This window comes from Mustela putorius, unplaced genomic scaffold, assembly GCF_011764305.1.
Source record: "Mustela putorius furo isolate JIRA1106 unplaced genomic scaffold, ASM1176430v1.1 tig00003869_pilon_pilon_pilon, whole genome shotgun sequence".
Taxonomy (NCBI): Eukaryota; Metazoa; Chordata; class Mammalia; order Carnivora; family Mustelidae; genus Mustela; species Mustela putorius.
In genome coordinates, this window is record NW_025422021.1 from 4965494 (window position 1) to 4984961 (window position 19468).

The window sequence follows — 19468 nt, forward strand, 5'->3', positions numbered from 1 at the left end:
CATACTTATAAAAAGGTTGTAAAAAGGTACAAAGAAGTTTCTTCATCCAGCAGCCACAAATATTAACATCTTCTACTTTCAAATATCAAAATCAAGCAATTTACTATTACACAATACTATTAACTAATACATAGGCCTTATTCAAATTTTGCCTATTGTTCCACTAATGTCCCCTTTTCTGCACCAGCCAATCACACACTGTATCTAGTTGTCATGTTTCCTTACTCTTTTTTTTTTTGAAAGATTTTATTTATTTATCTGACAGAGAGAGAGAGAGAGAGAGAGAAAGTGTGCACAAGCAGTGGGAGCTACAGGAAGAGCAAGGAGCCTGATGAGGGGCTCAGTCCCAGGACCCTGGGATCTTGACCTGAACAGAAGGCAGACACTTAACTGACAAAGCCACCCAGTGACCTCTCCTTACTCTTCTTTAATCTGAGAGAGTTCCTCAGTCTATTTTTAATTTTCATGGCCCTGACACTTTTGAAAAGCACTGGTCAGTTATAGCATAGAGTATCTGCCAATTTGGGTTTCTGCCTCATCATTATATTCAGGTTACACATCTCGGCAGGAATTCCACAGAAGTGATATTGTGCTTTTCTTACTGAGTAACATCTGGAGGCACATGATATAGACAGGTCTCATTTCTGGTAATGTTAACTTTCATCCTTTGGTTATAAAGTATCAGCTAGGTTTTTCCACTATAAGAAGACTATAATTAATAAGTATCTTGTGGGGAGATAGTTACTCTATATAAATACGTTTCTCATCATACTTTCACCCACTAATTTTTGCAGCCGTTGATTCTCTACTGTTTTTTAAGCAATTTTTAAAATGCTATACATAATGTACTATGTATATTCCTTTCTATTGTACTCAACTAAAGAGTACTCTTTATCAGAGTAAAAGTTATATGAGTAACAAAAACCTGACAACAGAAGATCTTAGATACAAGACACAAGATTCTAAACCTCAATTTGAGTAGCAATAGAGCATTAAGTCAAGGACCAACATGGCAAAGAAACTATCTGAGAAAGATAAATCTTTCTCCATTTAATATGGCATGGCAAAGAAGAGAAAAAGACTTGATGTAAGGAAACGATGCAAAACTCAAGTATTACCTGCTAAGAGCTTGAAAGGGAAATTAAGGATGTAAAATATATAAGTGAATATCCATTAATGAAAGTAAAAATATTGTTCTATAAGATTTATCATTTCTCAGGTTTGTTTAAAACTAGGAATATGTCATTTGCGTCATTCCAATTTTTTTTTTTTAGATTTTATTTATTTATTTGACAGAGATCATAAGTAGGCAGAGAGGCAGGCAGAGAGAGGGGGAGAAGAAGGCTCCCTGCTGAGCAGAGAGCCTGATGTGGGGCTCGATCCCAGGACCCTGAGATCATGACCTGAGCCAAGGGCAGAGGCTTTTTAACCCACTGAGCCACTCAGGCGCCCTGCCAATTTTTAAAAAATATTTTATTTATTTATTTAACAGAGAGAGAGAGCTTACAAGTAAGCTTTCATTTTTTCCAGTTAAAAAATGGAAATAAATCCTCCCCAAATCTTGGTAAAGAAGTAGCCTAAAGCTACTAAAAGAATACTGGGAGAATATATACCATGAATACTGGGAGAATATATACCATAAGTATCAAGACAGTAATTTAATCTCAGCTACACATGCTCTTGGATTTTCCTCCTATGTATGTCACCTCCCTCCTACCTCTATATTAAAGTATGATTTTCTCCTTCAGATACTCCCTGTAAAGTAAAAGGATCACATCTAAAAACAGATGAGCCAACTTCTGAAAAATAAAAAATAAAATACTCCATCTACTCCTTTAATAGAATCTAAAGAGGAAAAAGGACCAGACCACTAGAACTTTTTTTTTAATGGTAATTATGGACAGTAAGGTACACTATACCAATTCTGCTTTAAATTTTCTACTAAGAGATAGATATAAAAATCATATAAATATACTGACTGTCTAATCATCAGCAAGAGCAAAATAACAACATAAAGCTAATCCATCCTCTTTCTCGAGCCAAAATCATGAATGATATTAATTTTTCAGAATTTAATTATTTATATCAAAGACAATGGGTATCTTAAACAATTTGTTTCACCATTTGGACATAATGCTTTTTAGGCCACAAGCTGATATCAACAAATTACTACAACAAATTTGCAGGAATTAATAGTTTCTCTACCTCTGAATATATCATTGATCGATACTAATTTCATTAAGCTTTCAAACTAACCAGAAATAGATTTTTTTAACTGAACTCCAAATATGATATTAACATTTAAAATGAAAACTTAATCATCAGCAAAATCAGTCATGAAAACCAATAGTTCAGGATGCTCAGATCAAGAAAGAATTATATGACTTTTGGTAAACTTTAAAAGTACAGCTACCTGTACTTTTTACAACTCCTATGTTCAAAAGTATGTATTTCCAATACTAAATTTACTTAAGATTTCACAATACTAAATTAATGACACAAAGAAAAGAAAGAACTTACTTGGCCATAAAACTATATCAGGAATTCGCTGAAACATTCCTTCCCTGAGCAAAAATATCTCATGAAGACAATGACCTGTTTTGCAATTTAAAAAAGAATATGTAAAAACATCTTAAATTATAGGAAATTTTAAAATTAAAATCAAATAGTGCTTCTATAAGGTTGCTTACCATGAGCTCTAAATACTCGATCATCTGCTTCTTGTGAATATGAAATATTAGTCTCTTTAAGGTCACGAAGAAAATCTTCATTTACAATAGAAGGAGGTGTATCACTAGGGTTTAAGGATGCCTAGAAAATAAAATTGGTTTCTTTGACTTATTTCTAGAAAATAAATTCTGAATATCTGGTTAGGAGAGTGATCATAACATGTAAATTTTTAATATCCAAATTGAGACAAAAGCATGAGAAAATACCAAGTAACACATATGGAAACCAACTCTGTGACAATAACAAATTATAAATGGTCCAGTTAATCACATTCTGTAACATAAGTTATAGAAGCCATATGTTTCCTCTTTTGCGTCTATGCCCCACTTTCTCATTGTTTCTTAAGACGGCAATCAAGAACAGAGAAGATAGCAAAGTCTCAAATCTCTCATTTTAGATCAAGGAAACTGGGGAAAAGCTAACTTTTTTCATCATCTACATTTTCACCTGTAGATAAAATTTACCATTTCTCATAGTTCAATTATTATTTTTAAATGATCAGTAAGAAACCTCATAATAAGTAACAGGTCCATTTTCACAGAACTGCTTTAAAACTTGTAACATTATAATTTGATACTTAATTTCAACTAAGAGGTAAGCTGGGGAAAAAAATCTTTAACTTAAAAGCTATGCAACACGGGGGAAGTCACAACTTTTCTGGACCCTGGCTTCTTTACTATTAAATGAGATTATCACCACTAAATTTATACAGCTACCATAAAGAAGAAAGGTTAAATGTCTTAACTTTTATGAAAAGCATCAAAAACCTGCCGACCATATATGTAGGCAGCCTCTTCTTATTTGTAAGAAGAGGCTGACCAAATCAAACCTGCTATTAAAAAAAAAAGAAAAAGAAAAGAAAGAGCTATGTTATAGTATTTGGAAAAAAAAATATGAATGTGTAAAAATATATATATGATATTTACATACTGTTAGTATCTTATTAAAGGGTCTGCATTTAATATTCAATTATATGAGAAATATTTATTGAGTGTGTGTTATATACTTGGCAATGTTCTAGGCCTTGGGGATACAGCAGTGAGATAATCAGGTAAAAAAATCTTGACCTCAAGGAATTTATGCTATGGTGAAAAGAAATGACCATAAGGACCCCAACAAAACATACATATTACTATTTTGTTGTTAAAAATTGAAAAGGGCTCAAAATCAGAAAAAAATGCATGTAAAACCGGTGAAATTTCTGAATATGGTATACAGATTGCATCAATGTCCAAAAAAAGTAACTACAAATAGTCAAAAGAAATAATTAGGGAAATTAAAAAAAAGGTCTTTTAAGAAAAGTTGAAAGAATTTGGTTTAGGAAGGGTAAAAATTAGCTGTTAACATAATTTACTTAGTAGAATAAAATGTAACTGTGGATTTAGAAATAAATCAAACAAGCAGTAGCTGAATGTTTAAGTCCTTGAAATCATGTTGGATACGGTAGAGAATATAGTATAAGCCACAGTCCCTGAACTTACAGAACTTATATCCAGTTAGAGGGACATGAAGAATACCATCCCATAGCAAATAATAAATAATAAAAACCATAAAGAAATGCTATTTTGTTAGTTTGATATGAATACAGTTTAAAGTTTTTTAACGCTAGCTTAAGAAAAGTGAAACTACATGCACTAAAATTATCACTCACATCTTAATCAAATTTTATTTTTTCATAAGTCTTCTAATATTCTAAATGTTTTGATATTAAATGTAAAATTACATTTACTTCAAATTATTCTGTATTAATCCTTGATTACTGTCAGTTCATTAAATATGCTAAAATTAATAGCAACTTATAATATTTTTGTAACAGTCCTACCACAGAATTAGTTCATGTGCATTTTACTACCACCCTATGAAAAGTAGAATGGACAGTTACTGCTCTCATTTCTCAAATTAGCATAACTAAGGCTCAGAGAAGATAAAAAGTTTACCAGACAAATCTCAGATAAATTTTGAGATTGGGATCCAGATCTGTGATGCTGAAAAGTCATCCCTAGAAAACCTAGCAAGGCCAATAAAACCAGTAAACTTTTTAACAAAAAAAAAAAAAAAAAAAAATTACAACAAATGCATTAAAGCAATTATAACAAATTACAAAGATAAATCTGACTGATTTGGGATTAAACACATGTCCATGCACACATAGACACACCCACACAGACTTAAGCATACTAGTCATCATTCTTATTTGCTTACTTTAGAGGTAGTTTTATGCTCCAGATTTACTCCAAGGGTATTTTGGATCCAGTCTTTAAAAGTTGGTAAAATCATACCACTAAGAGGGTACCTAAGATTACAAAGAAGATAAAATATTAGAGTAAAGGATCTTCATTTAAATTTAAATCTTCACTTTGGCTTCTAGTAATGGTCAAGTTGTTCCTATTAAAACAACACCCTCTCCCCAACATATAGCTATAAACTCTGGACAAAAACAAAAACAAAACACAACTCTGAAGGCAGTACAGACAGACAAAAGCAGGCAATAATAGAGGGTAGGGGGTGTGATACACTTAGAAAAAGTAAACAGCATTATGTAAGTTTCTGAGTTTTTTTTATTTTTAATACAGGTTTTAGAATGAGGGACAGCCCAGCTGGTACCAAAAACGGAAAAAAAAAATACAGAAAATCTATTGTCTTCCTGCCTTGAAAAACCAGAAGGCAGTATTTGCAGTGAACACAACAGCTGGGAAGAATCTCAGAAATCACAGAAAAGGAGAGAGTCATTGAGTGATATATGTATAAACTCTGTCCAAATGCTTAGCTGACCTTGAATTACACACATATGGAGCCAACTTGAAGCAGCCCAACTAAGCTTAAAAGAACTCAGTTGCTCACCACCACAGAGGGAAATGGGAATTTGAGAATAGTCAAGTTAATTACTTGATGTTAAAAAAATAAATAAAGCCCCTTCAGAAGAACATAATAGAATACAGGGTTTCTACCACAGACTATTTACATTGTCCAAGATGCACTCCAAAATTACTAGACACAAACAAACAAAAAACTGTAATCCATAATCAAGAGAAAGGGCAATAAGTAGGGACTGACCCTAAGAAGAACTAAGACACTGGAAGTAGCACACAATCATTTTTAAAATGGCTGTAACTATGTTAAAGAACAAATGGGAAACTATGTTTCCAGTGAGAATGAAAAAATCTGAGCAGAAAAACAGAAACTATAAAAAGGAAAAAAACAGAAATTCTATATTTAGAACTTTTAAAAATTCATTGAAAGAACAGAAGGGCAGACTGGAGATGCCTGTAAATGTACAGATAAAGTAAAGCATAAAGTAAAGTAAAGTAAAATGTACAGATATGTTTTATTAACATATACAATCTGAAGGGCAGAGAAAAAGATTGAAAAAATAAACAGCTTCAAAAACCTATGGAACAGGGGCACCTGGGTGGCTCAGTGATTTAAGCTACTGCTTTCGGTTCAGGTCATGATCTCAGGGTCCTGGGATCAAGTCCCACATGGGCTCTCTGCTCGGCGGGGAGCCTGCTTCCCTCTCACTGTCTGCCTTCCTCTCTGCCTATTTGTGATCTCTGTCAAATAAATAAATAAAATCTTAAAAAAGAAAAACCTATGGAACAATAGCAAAAGACATATATATATATATATATATATATATATTATACAACATACATATAGAGTCCCAAGAAAAAGGAAAAAAAAAAAGAGGGAAATAGAGTAAAACTATTGGAAGAAATAATGGCAAAAAGTTTCCAAATTTGATGAAAAATATACATTTACAAATTCAAGAGGGCCAGAAGACACTAAGAAAATAAATGCAAAGAAACTCACACTACGCACATCATAGTCAAACTACAATTTAAAAGAAAGAGAAAAAGAGGGAGAAAGAAAATGTTAAAAAGCATCTATAGAAAAATGACACATTACATACAATGCAGTAACAATAAAAATTATGATCAGCTTCTCATCAGAAACAATGAAGTCCAGGAAAAAACTGAACATTTTAAAAAATTATTTATTTATTTATTTGACAGAAATCACAAGTAGGCAGAGAGGCAGGCAGAGAGAGGGGAGGAAGCAGGCTCCCCGCTGAGCAGAGAGCCCAATGCGGGGCTCTATACCAGGACCCTGGGATCATGACCTGAGCCGAAGGCAGAGGCTTTAATCCACTGAGCCAGCCAGGGGCCCCAAAAAACTGAACATTCTTAAAGTGCTGAAAGAAAAAGAATTTCAACCTAGAATTCTGTATCTGGTGAAAATATACTTCAAAAATAAAAGTTAACTCAGGACACCTGGGTGGCTCAGTTGGTTAAGCCACTGCCTTTGGCTCAGGTCACGATCCCAGAGTCCTGGGATCAAGTTCCGCATCGGGTTCCTGGCCCAGCAGGGAGCCTGCTTCTCTCTCCTCTGCCTGCCTCTCTGCCTGCTTGTGCACTCTCTTGTGCTCGCTCTCTCTCTCTCTCTCTCTCTCTCTCTGACAAATAAAATCTTTAAAAAAGTAAAATAAAATAAAAGTTAACTAAGACTTTTTCGGATGAAAACCGAGAGAACCTGGTGCCAGCTGACCTATACTACAAGGAATAGTAAAGTGATTCCTATAGGCCGAATGGAAATACAACACTTAATATAAACTGAAATCTTCAAGACAAACTAAGTAACAGAAAGTAAATAAGTGGGTAAACAAAATGACTTTTTTCTTAATTTCTGTCCAATATTTATTGCTTCTAAAAATTCTATCATGGAACTAGAGGATATTATGCTAAGTGAAATAAGTCAATCAGAGAAAGACTATTATATGCTCTCACTCATATGTGGAATTTAATAAAACAGAGGGTCATAGGGGAAGAGAGGAAAAAATAAAAAGAAACAAGAAAGGGAGACAAACCATAAGAGACTCTTAACCATAGGAAATAAACTGAGGGTTGCTGGAGGGGAGGGGGGCAGAGGGATGGGGTAACTGGGTGATGGACATTAAGGAGGGCAGGTGACACAATAAGCACTGGGTATTACATAAGACTGATGAATGACAGACCTGTACCTCTGAAACTAATTTTATATATTATATGTTAATTAATAAATTATAATAACAAATAAATATTAAAAATAGGCCCCAAACCCAAATTCTATCACTATGTCATAGAATTTATGATGTGACAACTATAAAAAGAATACAGAATGGCAAATAAACCTACAGATTTCAAAGATACTTGGATTTTTACATGAAGTTGTAAAAGAAATTTAAAACACACAAGAGTTCTATAGAATAGGAACAGTATGGAAAAAACTAGATTTGCTACTCAGATTTCACTTCCTACATTTTCCATACCAATCCTTAAATAGTTTATATGAAATATGAACATTATTTTATATACACAAGAAATCCTAAATTTTATATATATTAAAAACTTAGGACTATTATATATTTTTTATATATTATTATATTATAAATATATATATGTATATATATATAAACTGATGCAGAAAACTCAAGTGCTTTGAAATACAGCTTTTCAGTTTTGGAAATACTTGTCAGAGGTGGCAAAATATTAAATAGCAGTAGGTGCTAAAAATAAAGACATAAAATAAGTATCCTACCCTAGATTAGTGTAGTCAAGAAGGCTGATAGGCAAAAAATAATGACCCAGTGTGTTATAACAGCACTAATATAATAGCTCTCTGAAAAGACCAAAACAACATTTTAAAATGTGTATTTTGAAACAGTACTTTAAACTTTTTACTTAAACACATACCATGTGTCATGTGCCAGGCATTGTTCTAAGTGTTTTATGTATATTAACTTATAATGTTATGAGGTTTGTGCTATTATCCCTATTTTATAGATGAGGAAGGCAACAGAAATTAGGCAACAGAAATTAACTTAGGGTGTGAACTTAAGTTCTTAACTTAAGTAATTTAATCAAGGTTACACAGGTAGTAAATTACAAAACCAGGATCTGAATCAGGTAAGGCTTCAGTCTGTGCTTTTAACCACTACATGATGCTGCCTTTAGTTTGATTCTTCCCTTACCACCATTCCAAGTGAGATCATTATTCTAAAATTCTTTATGAATGATATTTATAAAATCATGGTACTTACATTCAGTAAATTTTTTTCACTACAATGTTCTCACAACTTCTCTACTCCCCCAATAAAATGATGATGGAACAGCCAAGTAACCTTTATTACAGCTGCATTATTTTTGTTTGATTTTATAAATATTTTACCTAGATGTAAATGTATGTACAACATACACTCAAAAATACACACAAATAAGTCTGGAGCTGAATGAATTTTTACAAAGTAAACCTCCCATGTAATCACCATTCAGATCCAAAAATAGAACACTTACCGGTACCCCAGAAACATTCCCCTTCATGCACTTTCCAGGCACAACACCTTCCCTCACACCAAAGGAACCACTATCCTGTTATCATTACAGAGTAATTTTGACTGTTTCAGTACTTTACATAAATGAACTCGCATAAAACGCATTCTTCTGTGTTAGCCCTCTTTTGCTCCAATACTGTATTTGTGAGATTTATCTTTTTTGATACATCTTATTAACATTCATTCATTTCCATGGCTTAATTCCACTGTGTGAGTATGACACAGTTTCTTTATCCACTGTATTGTTGATAGACAACAGTGTTATTTAGGTTTTGGTGCATGCAGGGACATTCCTGAACTTGTTTTCTCAAGAATGTATCACGTTTTTCTGACAGGTATATAACTAGAGTGGAACTTCCAGGCCATACTCTATGTATATGTTCAACTTTAGTAGATATTGGTAGATAAGTTTTCCAACATGTTTACCACTAACAGTGCTATATGGACTTATTCCACATCCTTCCCACACTTGTTGCTGGGAATGAGAAATACTCTACTGGTAATCTCTTAACCATTTTAGTTTGAATTTCACTGGTTACATATGGTTTGAGTTTCTATCCAAATGGATAATAGATACATGAATATTGTTTTCAATGCCAGTTTATCTTTTGCTCATTTTCCTATTGGGTTACTATTGTTTTCTCATCGATACATAAGAATTATTTATATATTCTGAAATCAAAGATGTATGTATTAAATATTTTCTTCTGCTTTATAACTTGCCTTTCATTCTCTTAGTGGAGTCTTTCAAAGAAAATAAGTTTTATATTTTAGTATTATCTAACTGATTCATTTTTTTCTTCCATTATTAAAGTTAACACTTTTTGTTCTCTACTTTTTGACAACCTCAAATTCAGAAAAACATTTGCATATTCTCCTAGCAATTTTACAGTTTTAGCCTCTACATTTAGGTCTACAGTCTATCTGGAATTGATCTCTGTAGCTGACATGAAGTAACATCAAAATTAATTTTTTCCAAGATGGTAATTTAAATGGATCTACAGCAATCTTTATTTCTTGCGTGCGTGCACGCGTGTGTATTTAAATGGAGAAAAGAAGAAATACTCTAGTAGTCACTACCCATTCAGATCCAAAAACAATTTAAAAAATAATAATTAAACATGGGCACCTGGGTGGCTCAGTGGGTTAACGCCTCTGCCTGTGGCTCAGGTCATGATCCCAGGGTCCTGGGATCGAGCCCTGCATCAGGCTCTCTGCTCAGCAGCGAGCCTGCTTCCCTCTCTCTCTGCCTTCCTCTCTGCCTACTTGCGATCTCTCTCGCTATCAAATAAATAAATAAAATCTTTAAAAATAAATAAATAAATGAATGAATAAAATAATGATTAAATACTGACAATGAATCAGAATAAACAATAAACTGGTTTTAACATCGATGTGAAGCAAGTTATTTAAAAAGTTCAAAGTATAAAAATAAAGCTGTTTGCTCAAAAGGTTATTTCCCACTCATTTCATCAGAACCTGAATACCTACAAAGCATTTAGCAACTAGCTTCAAAAGATTACTTTGATATCACAAAGAAATTTTAAAGAGCCAGTGGGTAATATATAAACTCTGTTCAAAATTAAATATATGTTTATAATAATGCAGAATTCAACACGTAAAAAGCTGGTATCAGGCCCCATCCAAAGGAATGCTTAATTGAAAGTGACAAAAAGCACTCATTTTGTCACATAATTTTAAAAGTTACACAGCAAGGGTTGAGTGGGTGTCACTCCTCATGTTAACTTCAAATTACACAACAAAAATTCTATCTAAAATTGTCAAATCAGTCTTTACATAAACATTAACAAAACAAAAATGACAGAGAAAGGAAAAAACATGAAGAACACATGTGTTTTAATCAAACCAGTAACTTTGGGGTTTTTTTAAAGATTTTATTTATTTATTTGAAGAGAGAGAGATCACAAGTAGGCAGAGAGGCAGGCAGAGAGAGGGGGAAGCAGGCTCCCCCCACTGAGCAAAGAGCCTGACGCTGGGCTCGGTCCCAGGACCCTGAGACCATGACCTGAGCTGAAGGCAGAGGCTGACCCACCCAGGCACCCCTGCCAGTTTCTTTACGTTAAAAAAAAAAAAATCACAATGCTAAAAATCAAACAGAAATGGTGTGTTTGAAGTACTATATCATAATACCTTTTTCATAAATCTAAAGAAATTGAAATGAGGGGTGCCTGGGTGGCTCAGTGGTTAAGCCTCTGCCTTCGGCTCAGGTCATGACCTCAGGGTCCTGGGATAGAGCCCCAAATCAGGCTTTCTGTTCAGCAGGAAGCCTGCTCCCCACCCCCTCTCTCCCTGCCTCTATGCCTACTTGTGACCTCTATCAAATAAATAAATAAAATCTTTAAAAAAAAAAAAGGAAATTGAAATGAAAGAGAATATGGGGCTCATAGCTAAAACAATGACAGTCATTCAACATAAAATCTTCTTCATTTCAACTGAGGTAAAGTACAAATTCTGGAAAGCTGGTTGTTAACACATATGCCATTGTATGTTAGTAATGTCCTACCAAAAGACCAATTTGGAACTATTAGGTTTTAATGCTGGGTCTTTAGATGTTAAATGTACAATTAATTTGGGTCTCCATAAAATATATTAGACCCTTGATATTCATGACAGAATCATATTCAGACCTTTGTGAATCCCTTAATTCACAAATAACATTATCCATAAAATAAAAAAGTGACCACCTTCAAGATACTTGAATTAATAGATATAGAATTGGTGTTACTGCCATGTGTAAAATTTAAAATTACATTCTACCATTAAGACAAACACAATATATTTTCACATCTGAATGCACAGTATTTTGGACTCTGAAGAAGTTATCTTGTGAGGCAGAATATTTGATTTAAGATTTGCTCCACTATCAGGGTGCTGGGGTGGCTAAGTTGATTAAGCATCTGCCTTCAGCTCAGGTCATGATCTCAGGGTCCTGGGATTGAGCCCTGCTCCTTCTCAGCAAGGAGCCTGCTTCTCCATCTTCCTCTGCCCCACCCCCACTCAAATAAATAAAAGCTTTAAGAAAAAAGAAAAACTGTTTCTTTAAAAAAAAAGAGAGAGACTATGCTCCATTATCTACAATTCTGCACAAAACATATGGCTCAAAAAGTCATGTCAGAATATAAACCTTTCAACTGTACTTTTTCTTGTATCTAATGCCCTGGGATTTGAAAAACAATAAAGGAAGCCTGACTCAATAATCATAAAGCCTAGCATGTTGCCAAGCATTCCAAAAATCTCATAAAATATCATGAAGTAAAAATGAAAACTTTGAAGTCAAAGAAGTAAATTAACTGAAAAGAAACATTTTAAGAAAAGTTAAAGGAATAAGAGGTTTTTAATTTAAGAAATAGCCAGGTGATAACTTGCTTATTACATTACAGTAAAATAATTTAGATTTACATTCAAAACTATAAACAAGCATTTAACACTTGTAAGACTGTACTGAGTATTGCAGGACACAAAGACTTGGTATTACAGCTTTGGTTCTTAAGAAACTTACAACCTAAAAGAAGGAAGGCAGGAAAAAAGAAAAAAAGAAAGAAAGAAGAGAAAAGAAAAGAAGAGAAGAGAAGAAAAAAGGAAAGGAGAGGAAGGAAGGAGGGATAAAATTAATTTACAACTTAGTTTACTCAAAGCTACAAAGACACTTGATTGATGAATATATGGGTAAGAAACATGCAACTTTTGCCAGAAATATGGTAAGAGGAAAGCCAGGTACCTATATCAATTATTGAAACAGGTGACTCCCGAATGGATCTTTAATCACGACTGAAGATGAGTTTGAGAATTTTAAGGAATGGTTCATATTGTAAATACAAAGTGAGATCAACTCTCCACCTCCCGTCAGGACAGAATTAACAATATTGTAGAAGATACAGAACCAAGGGAAGCATTCAAGACCAAAGAAATCACTATGTAGAAAGAAAATCCTGTGAACATAAATATCCAAGAAGAAGGTGAACATCAGGTTTTACTGTGACTAAAGAAAAAGCACTCTTACTCTGTGCCTGTACACAGAGGCAGCAAGATAGTAGTAGGCATGACCTCCATCCTCAGAGTGAGTTCCGTAATAATTGCTAAGCAATTTAAAAATCTTTTTATAATCAGACAAACTTTAATGAAAAATTATGTCACTGAAAATAGAAAGTACATAAACGCCAACAAATTCTCTCCATTTAAAGCACTAACCTTTGCTTTGTAAGCACCAATTAATATTTAATACCTTTAAAGTCAATGAATAATGACACTTTCCAAAAATTTTAGTTTGTAGAAAAATGTAGGATTAGCTCTGACAATACGTACTGCCTTCCGCTGTTTAAACCCAGGAGGACTTACTTCATCTATAGCTAGGAGGAGTAAGAACGGCAAATTAATAAATCTAAGGATTTATAACCTGACAAATTGTAAATATGTTCAGAAGATAAGACTGTTCAGGAAAAAACTTCAGATTTTTCCCAAAGATCTGTAACAGTTTGTAATAACTGCTTTTAATTTAACGGCTGGAGTGCTTGCTTCGACAGCATATCATATACTAATTTAATGGCTGGGTTTGAAATGTTAAATGCTACCCTCCCCAAAATATACACATTCAAACACATTTGCTTAATAAAAATTTCTTACCTGTTCAATGTCTTTGGATCGGAAATAAGGGAATCCCCATAAATTTTCACTGACAACCCTTGGTTGCCAGCACCCAAGAATTCCCCTTTTTTCCCAGCTCTGTTTTAGATCGTTCTTAGGATATTTTATTCATGTTTTCTATACAGTTATACAGAACAAATGGTCTGTAATTTGTCCAGTCTTCTACAATGCCAGAATAAAAAGTCTTTATGAAGAATTTCAAAAATTGTCCTCAGGCTACTATTATTAATACAAAAGGTGAATTAATACGGCCTAATCAGTGTTTTCTTGTAACTCATCCTTTCTAGTCATTCTCTCTTTTAAGAATATCACAACCTCCTTTTGCGTCTGCAATGTGCCCTTCAGTAGAAAAATAGGAAATTCTCTCATAGGGTAATTTTTTACAATATGACTAACTCTGCTGTGCTAGTGTATAGCAGATAGAAGGCTACTATAAAGTGCTCTCAGAGTTTGGAGAGAAAACAAGATCAATGCAATAGATGAATACGGTTATCTACAAAAGCACAGTACAACAGAAATAGCACAAGTACAAAGCTTAAAAACACTTGGGTTTTAATCCCAGTTTCCTGCTGAGCAAGTGACCTCAAATAAGCTATCTAACCTCTCTCATCCTCAATCTCTTAATTCTTTTTAAGAAAATACCACTACCCATCTTAAAGTTATTTTAAGATAATTCAGCAGGCACTCAATTAAATAATAGCTATTACTGCCTTAAAGAATGTTTAATGTTTTCTGATAAAAACCAGAGAAATCCCTAGGAGGCTAGACTAAATTTACAGAAAGCTATGATCCAATTCAGTCCGGTTTATTATCCTGTCTATGACAAGGTAATGGTACTTCTGGAAGCACTAAAATGGGAACTGAATATTATTTAATTATTGGTATTAGTTATTAAATAGTTTATGTAGTAGATATTTAATCCTAGAGCATTTAAATCCCATTTCTGTATTTGGAGAATTGCCTTCTAGGTGAGTCTTAGTGAGAAGCCAACGCTACCTTCCATTAAAGCAAACGTGCCCAAAATCTGCATTACGGGTTTCCCTTGTAGGCTCTGCCAGTCAGATGCACCCCATTCCCTTTCCTTTTTTCCCACTGGACCTGATTCAGGAGATAATGCAAAGAAATGAAGGCTTTAAGGAACTAATTCTGGTTAGAATGGCAGAAGCAGCAATCTTCCAAAGTCAGAAGTCAAACAAATACATTCTCTGGTTCTATTACAACCTGGATAAAAAAGCTCTCTTAAGGCCTTTACTCTGAACCTATGCTTTCCAAACAATAAATTTTACATTTTATATTCTATATATCTTAGTATCATGAAGGCCTCTATACATGGAAAACGGAATAATCTAAATATTAATGAATACACCGGGGTTCTAATGTTTTTCCTGACTATATCATGAGTGTGGCACATGTGTCAGACCTCCACAACCTGATCCGCTCTGTGAAAACTGATAAATCAAGCGCCAGAACACCTGCAATAAGAAGGAGCTTCTGAATCCATGGCACTAGTAAAATACAATTACTTGTGATATTTTCTGTGACTGATCATTTCTTTCACACACACAGACTTCCAACACAAACCACTAACTAGCCTACAGTGCTCCACACAAGTCAGAAGGTGTCTAATGCTTTCAGTGGCACCATGCACAAGTGACAATTTGTCCCCTCTCATAAAATAAAGATGCCATATTTTCTAGGTCCAAAGAGAGAAAGAAATGAAGACGGTATCTGAGAGGAAAGGAAGTTGATCTTCTAAGTTCAGAAGATTTACTTTTCCCCCCAGGAGATTTTGCAAAGCCGTTTCCACACAGATAAGTTTCTACCATATTAGACACTATACCATTTAAAACACAAAACACTCAACATTTAGAACACTGGTAAATTTAATTTTAACCAGAAATTCCTTCTACCTGATTTACACAATTTCTCAACTAAGCCTCCACCAACATGCTGCCCAGTCTACACTTAAAGAGACGAATGAGAATACAGATATTTATTTCTCCTATTAAAAACAAATGTCAAACGTACATTTCATACCTTGATTAAAATTAGTCCCTAATTACTACTCCTGAGGTTTTGTTTCAGGTACAAAGTATGTTTAAGTCAGAAAACGGAAATGATTATGTTGCAAAGAAAGAGAATTTCTCCAAAGGAATAAAAGTTTTTCTGCTGATATTTCAATATATCAACATACCAAAAATATTAACCTAACCATATTAACGCCCAATAGATATTAAGTCAAAGCACAATACTGGAACAGATTCGAAATATATCTGATCCAAGTTTTTATCTACTCTCAATTTTTTATTTATAGAGCTAGCATTCAAATATTACGCATTTGTACTCACTGTCCTTTCAAAAGTTAGCATCAAAATTCAATACACAAACCACCCAAAATACCAACTTTGGCAGGGTCAGTTCTTAAAATCAAATAAGAACTTACTTTACAATTCTGTCTGTATCTGGAACAATAACAATACAAATATTCTTCAGAATTCTTATCCACACATTACCAAAAATATTTCAGAAATGTCAAAGTTACCACACAAATGATTGCTCTTTCTTCATTATTTCTTCCCTAATGTATCTCAGAAAGCTAATATTTTTTTTAAGATTTTATTTATTTATTTGACAGAGAGAGATCACAAGTAGGCAGAGAGGCAGGCAGAGAGAGAGAGGAGGAAGCAGACTCCCTGCTGAGCAGAGAGCCCGATGCGGGACTCGATCCCAGGACCCTGAGATCATGACCTGAGCTGAAGGCAGCGGCTTAACCCACTGAGCCACCCAGGTGCCCTCAGAAAGCTAATTTTAAAAATACTATTTATGGGGGCACCTGGGTGGCTCACTGGGTTAAGCCGCTGCCTTTGGCTCAGGTCATGATCTCAGGGTCCTGGGATTGAGTCCCGCATCGGGCTCTCTGCTCAACAGGGAGCCTGCTTCCTCCTCTCTCTCTCTCTCTCTGCCTGCCTCTCTGCCTACTTGTGATCTCTCTCTCTCTGTCAAATAAATAAATAAATAATCTTTAAAAAAAAAAAATACTATTTATGGGGCACCTGGATGGCTCAACCAGTTAAGGGTCTGTCTTAGACTCAGGTCATGATCCCAGGAGCCCGGGAAGGCTCCCTGCTCAGTGGAGAGCCTGCTTCTCCCTCTCCCTCTGCCACCCCCCAAGCCCCCCACATCTCCGGCTTGTGCTCTCTGGCTCTATCTCTCTGTCAAATAAATGAATGAAATCTTTTAAAAAATTAAAAATTAAAATACTATTTATATTCACAAGACCTAAAATTGTTTACCTTCCATAATAACCCACACCCAAAAATAAATTCCCAGTCCTAAAAATGGAGTTACTTCGAACAAGTCAATGGCATGAGATCAGGTAGGAGGACGACGATAGGCGTTTTTGGATCCTGATTCAAACTACCTATAAAATGGCATATTTTAGATATCAGGAGAAATGTAGACTGGATAATCAGATATAAAATTTTTCTTATTTTGAGGAGTATGATATGACATTATTATGATTAGCTGATATTAGGTCCTTATATTTTTAAAGGAGACATATGTAAATATTTAAGTGACATGACAATGCCAGAATTTAAAATTCCACAGACAAAAGAAGGAGCAATTATGTCAAAATGTTGATAACTTTAAATGGAGGGAGGAGTCATTATATTACCCTCTCTATTTTTATTTATGTCTATTTAACATAATTATGTTTGCTATTTATGTTTAAAGTTTTTTATAGAAAGAAAGAGGGGGAAAAAAAGAACAAAAGAATAAAGCAACCAGTTACCTTTTCCCAGTTAACTCAACTTGGCCTTTCTTATTGAAGAAGAACTTGGAATCATTATATCCCCATCCATTCCATTTCATAACTTCTTGCCTAGTAATAATAAAAAAAAAATGTTAGACCTATGCTAAACATCTCATAACTGAACAAAATATCATTGATATTAACTTTCACAATCATTTAAAAGACCTTATTCCACTAATACTACATTGATTTAAATAGTATATCAAAATGTCTATATGTTAATATTTTTAAATACAGAATCACTCTGATGAGCAGCATCTGTTTCCCAAAGGGCAACAACTAAATTTAATGCATTCAAAGGAAAAGAAAAAAAAAAGGAATAAGAGAAAAATACAGAGTATGCATCAATTTGTATACCTTATTAGTTTACATTATAGGATGGCCTAAAAAATTTTGCAATTAAAATAAAACTTGAATAAGAAGCAAATTTTTGCCTATATTAGAAAAATCACAATTATTTATCTGCTATGATGAAGAAGACCAATTCAGAGAGTCAGTTCACTAGTAATGACACTCTTAGCAGAGACTTAATAAAATAGATTTAAAGATCTGAGAGCTGGGTTTACAAACATTCTGAATCCTCCAACTTCCATGTCACTACCAATTTCTATCTTGACCTACATATTAGCATAACAGTTAATGACTACACCAGTTTTTATTATTCCAAAACGATATGGTACTTTGAATTACCAAAATGCTAGTATTTCATTGTCTTAAATATCATTTTCAGAGCACATGGGTAGCTCAGTCCTTAAGCGTCTGCCTTCAGCTCAGGTTATGATCCCAGGGTTCTGGGATCAAGCCCTACATCGGGCTCCCTGCTCTGCGGGAAGCCTGCTTCGCATTCTCCCACTACCCCTGCTTGCATTCCCTCTCTCGCTATGTCTCTCTGTCAAATAAATTAAAAAAAAAAAAATCATTTTCATCAAAATCAAGGACTCAATGGGGTGCCTGGGTGGCTCAGTAGTTTAAGCATCTGCCTTTAGCTCAGGTCATCACCACAGGGTCCTGGGACTGAGTCCCGTATCAGGCTGCTTGCTCAGCAGGCCCTGCTTGTGCTCTCTCTCTGAGAAATAAATAAAATTAAAAAAAAAAAAAGACTCATTAAATTTTTTTAGGAGATTTTATTTATTTATTTGAGAGAGAGAGAATGAGAGAAAGAGAGAAAGCACGGGAAGGGGGAGAGTCAGAGGGAGAAAAAGACTCCCTGCTGACCACGGAGCCAATGCAGGACTCAGTCCCAAAATTGAGGATCATGACCTGAGCCGAAAGCAGTCATTTAACCAACTGAGCCACCCAGGTGCCCCTAGACTCATTAAATTTCTAACATTACATAAGAAAAGATAGGTATAAGCCTGTGCAGAACACAATAAGCAAACACACTGAAGTATTCTATCAGCATTTATTACATGTTTTAGCATGGTATCCTAGTATATCTGGGCAATAAATCTTATTGCAAATTCAATTATGCAGTCTATGATGAAAATACTTAAAGAAAACTCTTCTCTATACAGAAAGTTATTTGCTGCATTAAAATTTCAAAATATATCACAAGAAAAAATCTGTAAATATGTGTGGTGACGGATGTTAACTAGACTTACTGTGGTGATCTTTTCACAATATATACAAATTTTGAATCATTATGTTGTACACCTGAAATTAGTTACATGTCAATTACATCTCAATCTTTAAAAATGTCAAAATAAACAAAGATGTACTCATTAGAAAGCATTCTAATTCTCCATAATTCCCAAGGAAGAAAAATATGTCAACTGACAAGCAAATGTTTTATTATAATCCTAATTCTTCATCCAAATCAAAGACTTTTCAAACACCCAAGGAGAATATTAACATAGCACAACTGAACCAAGTACCGTCATTAACTAGTCTCTACC

At 34.2% G+C, this 19468-nt stretch overlaps 1 protein-coding gene across 1 annotated transcript in view; it reads right to left on the minus strand.

Moving 5' to 3' along the window:
- Positions 1 to 19468, minus strand: part of AGPS (alkylglycerone phosphate synthase) — a 149603-nt gene that overhangs the window by 98803 nt on the left and 31332 nt on the right. The window contains exons 2-5 of the mRNA XM_045066947.1: positions 17553 to 17642; positions 4933 to 5023; positions 2691 to 2811; positions 2521 to 2595 (exon numbers count right to left, since the gene is read on the minus strand). Coding sequence (XP_044922882.1) covers positions 2521 to 2595; positions 2691 to 2811; positions 4933 to 5023; positions 17553 to 17642 — 377 coding nt within the window. The remainder of the gene's footprint in view (positions 1 to 2520; positions 2596 to 2690; positions 2812 to 4932; positions 5024 to 17552; positions 17643 to 19468) is intronic.